General features: G+C 45.4%; 1 protein-coding gene across 1 annotated transcript; it reads right to left on the bottom strand.

Moving 5' to 3' along the window:
* Positions 1–1,312: 1,312 nt before the first annotated feature.
* On the bottom strand, positions 1,313–4,864 carry LOC119804939 (DDB1- and CUL4-associated factor 12-like protein 1). The gene is made up of 2 exons (XM_038316717.1): positions 3,158–4,864; positions 1,313–3,036 (listed from the first exon to the last, which is right to left on the bottom strand). The coding sequence occupies exon 1, from the start codon at positions 4,575–4,577 to the stop codon at positions 3,159–3,161; it is 1,419 nt and encodes a 472-aa protein (XP_038172645.1). The 5' UTR covers positions 4,578–4,864; the 3' UTR covers positions 1,313–3,036; position 3,158.
* Between the last annotated feature and the right edge of the window lie 243 nt (positions 4,865–5,107).

Genomic DNA, 5,107 nt, shown 5'->3' with positions numbered 1-5,107 from the left:
TTAACACTGAAAATGTTTTTTTTTCCTTTGTCTGAGACAGGGTTTGTCTGTGTAGCTCTGGCTGTTGTGGAACTCACTCTGTAGACTAGTCTGTCCTGGAACTCAGAGATCTGCTTGTCTCTGCCTTTGCTGCCCAATTGCTAGGATTAAAGGCAAGCACTACCATGCCCAGATTCAAGGAATTCTGAAAAACTGTACATATTAGATTTTTAGAGAATTTGTCACCTGAATATGCTCTCATTATGTGCGTAATATAAAATAAAGTCATATAGACACTCATAACAGCTAAACAGTAATGCAATTTTCATTTAATGAAGTTATAGTATTGCTTCTGCTTAAGATGTATTTAATTGTGTCTACCTCCCCTCCTAATTTGTCCCCAGAATCATAAATGATACCATTTATTTCTTATAAAGATTTATTTATGCCAGGTTTAGTGATACATACCTTTAGTTCTAGCACTCTGGAGGTAGAGACAGATGATGAGTTTAAGGCTAGCCTAGTAACTAGTCCCAGGCTAGCCTGTTAGTATTCAGGCATCTGTGCTGGCCTGCTCTTGGCATCCTGACAGGATGTCCTCAGCTGTAGCCACGCAGAGCATCTTCTGTGCACATTCACTATGTTCCCTTCTTCATTTCTGTCTCCCTCCCTCCCTCCCTCTCTCCCTCCCTCCCTCCCTCCCTCCCTCCTCTCTCTCCCTCCCTCCCTCCTCTCTCTCTCTCTCTCTCTCTCTCTCTCTCTCTCTCTCTCTCTCTCTCTCTCTCTCTCTCTCTGCCTCTCTTTTCTTCTGCTACTCCTGTCCCCAGAAGCTGGTCACCCCTCCCTTCCTCCCTTTTCCCATTCCCTTTCCCCTAATTAAAAAAAAAAACCTTACATGAAAAAAGGAACCAATACAGAGAATTCAGACTAAATCTTTACCTTCTATTGTTTATTTTAAATCTTATCCAATATGGAAGGATTTTTTATTTCCAAACATTTCTATTGAACCTCCCAATACCCTACTACTTATAAGAAAATAGGCATCTAATAGTTTATTTTTTTCAAATTAATTACTTATATAAATTATTTCTAAATTAAAAACCTACATTTGAAAATTTTAAAATATATTTCTGGTAAAATAAACCAATTGTTTTAAAGAAATCTTCAAATCTCAATTGTTTATTTTAAAGGATTAATATTCAGTTATTAAGGAAAAGTAAATTTTTGTTCATCTTTTAAGTATCACATATTACTTTATTTATGAATGGATGAAGTTCTACAACATGCCCTGAAAATGAATTAGGGAAAATTTAAAGAAAAACAGGAGAGGGAATCACACAGCAAGGTTCTTTATTATGCAACAGCAAATATTTATTACAATTTGAAGTGCAGGTTTCCATTGGCAAAAAAAATCAGTAAATAATAACCGATTGCCTTTGATCGGCCTTCGTATACAAATAAAGAAATAAAAGATGGCAGTTTACAATCTCTGCTCTCAAATCACTATAACAGAGTTGGAACCATACATGCAAGCAAAAGAACTGCACAGATATGTAGCAAAACTGCATAATTTGCGGAAAGAACCTGCATCATCTCTATAAACAAAAATTTGACTATTTTGTATATCTAACTCACAATTTTTTTCAGCATTTTAGGTTTGGTACTGAACAGCATGTAGTTTATCAACACTAATGCAAAATACATGTCAGATGTTTAAGGAAAAGGAAACGCGGCTCAATACCAATCCTGGGCTAACCTCTCCTGGCCAGTTTTGAGGAAGGCCTGGCTGCTTTATCACTTTTTCACCTAAGAACAAGTCCAATACACCTGTATAGCATCCCACTACCGCTATTAATGTGAATGTCAAAGTTCTTCAATCATACCCATCTTTTTTAATCCCCAGCTCCTCTATTGGAAAATCATACTGCATTGTCACAATCACATATTACATTTAGAGGCATAGAATGAGAGGCTTTAGTGACACACATATCCCACTTTTAAGTATGAATCTTTGAAGTTCACAAAATAAAATCTAATTAATTTGGAGCTTATAAAGAGGGGGCGTTTCTTTCACAGTGAGCTGGATGGGCTCATTTTCTTTCTTTGCATTTTTTCTTTTAACTTAACTTATAGGCAGATTTTTGAAAGTTTAAAATATGCTCAAATATAACATTTGGTAAGAAAAATAGCAACAGCAAAAATATCCAGTCTATACCTTAGAGCAGTGTATTTTCTGCTCTCTCTGCCATACATTCTACATTTATACTTAATATCCCTGCATCGAATGATGGCACTGAAACTCTGTGTAAGTTACTCCAACCACAACATTCAAATATATCCACAAGTCTTGATAGTACTAAGGCAAGAAGTGAAAACAAGTACATTCTTTGATCAATAAGAAGATAGAGCATAAAACTAAAATAAGGCTTGAAAGAAAAATACTGATTTTTGGATTAATTTTGAAAGTTCAAATTAGCAGAACACTTGAACACTTGAATGCCTAAACCGTCCTCATCAACTGAGATTCTGATAGATACACAAGATTCTATGACAACTATTTTCAGATAATAAACCTTTTAGAAATGTGCGTTTTGCACCAACATACAAACTATATACACCACGATCACAGTTCATGGGTGACATATTTCCAAAAGTAGGCAATCTGGAACATGGAATGTATTTTACAATTGGAACAATGCCGTAAAACTATGGTTAGTGCTCCAGAAGAGATGTCTCAACTCTGTTTATAAGAAAATCTTGTTAATATATCACACATACGTGATGAAAACTAAAAGCACTGTCTTTAAACCAGCTACTAGTAAAATAACACAACACATACACAAGTCTAACATTATAACGGGGGTTTTCTTCCACATATAGACTATATGGATCACTCACTCAAAGACAACACAGCTAAGAATCAGTGGAAAGCATTTGTAGGAACAGTTCAAAGAACAGTGAAGAGGTGCAGAAAATTTCTCAAAGCGACTTCTGTCAGCTCCATCTGTCTTCCCCTCTCTGCTAAGAAGTACACTGGTTAATCAGGACCCGCTCCACCTGAAAGAAAAAAGAAAAAGAAAAAAAACAGAAACAGTTAAAATAGCATTTGGAAAACGAGAATGACGTTCAGTTAGATTGAACTGAAAGATAAATGCATATTCTGAGGATTTCAGCTAACCTTAGCTCCAGAGGCCTGCATAGTTGCCATGGACGCCTGAGGCCAGAGGGCCCCCACCCACGAAGAGCTTCATCTCTGGCCAGTTGTAGCAGTGAGTGTAGAGTGCGTTGGGGAAATCCTCTACACCAGCAACGTAATTCTCCAAGAAATCATCCTGGTCGATCCAGCCGCTGCCACAGGTGAGCTTGAGCTTCCTTCCAGAGGGCACAGGAAACATGTCTGGACTGGCTGCAGATCTTTCCTCGAGGAATTTCTGGGCACGGATGTCATAGAAGAGCAGAGAACCATGGCCTGTTCCCACGGTGACAATATGCTGGTGGACACTCAGGGAACGCACACCAGTGCCTCCCTCTCGGGAGCAGAGTGGTGGGATGTTCTGCTGGCCTTGGCGAAGATCCAGGAATGAAACGTGAGACTGGGATCCGACAGCATAGAGGGACAACTCGTCACAGTAGGTGAGACACACGTTCTCCCTGCAGTAGGGCAGCCTTAGGGACAGCAGCCTGGACAGGGAGCTTCGGGGTTTCCACAGGTGGAAGTAGCCATCCAGAGACACGGCTCCCAGCTCCTGGTTTTGGTTGCTGTATGCAAGGGCTCGAACTTTGCGGTTACTAGGATTGGTAGTGGCTTTGGGAATGGCCTCCGTATCTATAGGACGGATGTGAGCATACACTGGAAGGCCCGCATCCTTGTGCCAAGCAATGCTGCCATTGAACATGTCGGGATCCACCTGCCAGAGTGCCACGGTGCCGTCGCGGGAACCACTCACAGCCAGAGTGTCACTCATCCATGCGATGGCGAAGATCCAGTCCCTGTGGCCTTGGATATCTCCTAGACACACGGGGTCCAGCGTGGGCAGCTGGTAGAAGGCCAGGCTGTTGGGGTTTTCCCCTCCAGTGGCCATGAGGGTCTTGGAGGGATTCAGCTCCACAGCATGAATGCCACAGGAGGGTGAGCCACCACCGGAGAGGTCGGGCACCCTGTCGCGCATCAGAGGAATGCGCATGACGTGATCGGTCTTGACATCGACCACAAAAAGCGTGTTGCACTTGGTGCCACACACCACCTGCCTGGCATTTAGCCACTGCGATGCAAACACCTTGTTGAGGGGGCCAAGCACCAGCTGGCGCTCCCTCAGCAGCTCCGGCAGCCTGAGGACCCCGTAACTGCGCAGGTCGCCCTCAAAGCCCGCCAGCCCCGGGTGGCCCTCGTCGCCCAGCGCCCGGCCCTGCAGGTAGTGCACCAAGGAGCGGTGAGCCACGGGCCGCCGCGGTCTCTTGACCAGCAGCAGCGACCCCTCGGCTTGGCCTGCTTCGGCTGTCGCCATCGCCGCTGAGGGGCCTGGCGACGAACAGCTCCCCGCACCCTCCTCTGCCTCGGCAGCTTTCCGCTTCCTGCTACCTGTTTGCTGAGGGGCCATGGTGGTCGGCGAGCGGTTGGAGGGCCCTGCGGGTTGTGGCGTCTCCTGTGCTGCTGAAGAGGGCGGCGCCGCGGTGTCGGCCTGAAGCGTGGAATCGCTGGGAGCTGGAGGCTGAGCGACCGAGCGGCAGGGAGCCTGCGGAGTCCTGAGCGCGTGGGCGGCAAAGGAGGTGAAAGCTGCGTGACCCGGCGAGCAACGCGCGGTTGGGCGGAAAGAGCCGAGCGAGCTCGGAAGGATCGTTGCTAGGGACGAAGGTGCGGCAGGAGCTAGAGTGGAGCCGCAGCTGCTCAGCGTGTGGACTTCTGGGCCTTGAGCGACAAGTCCGTGGAGGATAAGGACAGCAGGGCGGGAGGGGCAGGCTCTGAGGGTGGTGTTGGGAGAGGAGGCGGGACGGGCTGACTATAAATGGCAGAAGTGATGGGAGGTGTGGAAGGGTGAGCATTAGGGTTGGGAGATCATGGCAATAGGGGGTAGCTCATGCCCAGCCTGAAGGGGGGCGGTAGGTAGTAGTAAAGCCAAGAAGATAGAAA

Source organism: Arvicola amphibius, chromosome X, assembly GCF_903992535.2.
Source record: "Arvicola amphibius chromosome X, mArvAmp1.2, whole genome shotgun sequence".
Classification (NCBI taxonomy): domain Eukaryota; kingdom Metazoa; phylum Chordata; class Mammalia; order Rodentia; family Cricetidae; genus Arvicola; species Arvicola amphibius.
Note: the sequence above shows the minus strand (reverse complement) of the source record. Positions and strands in the feature narration are given on the sequence as shown.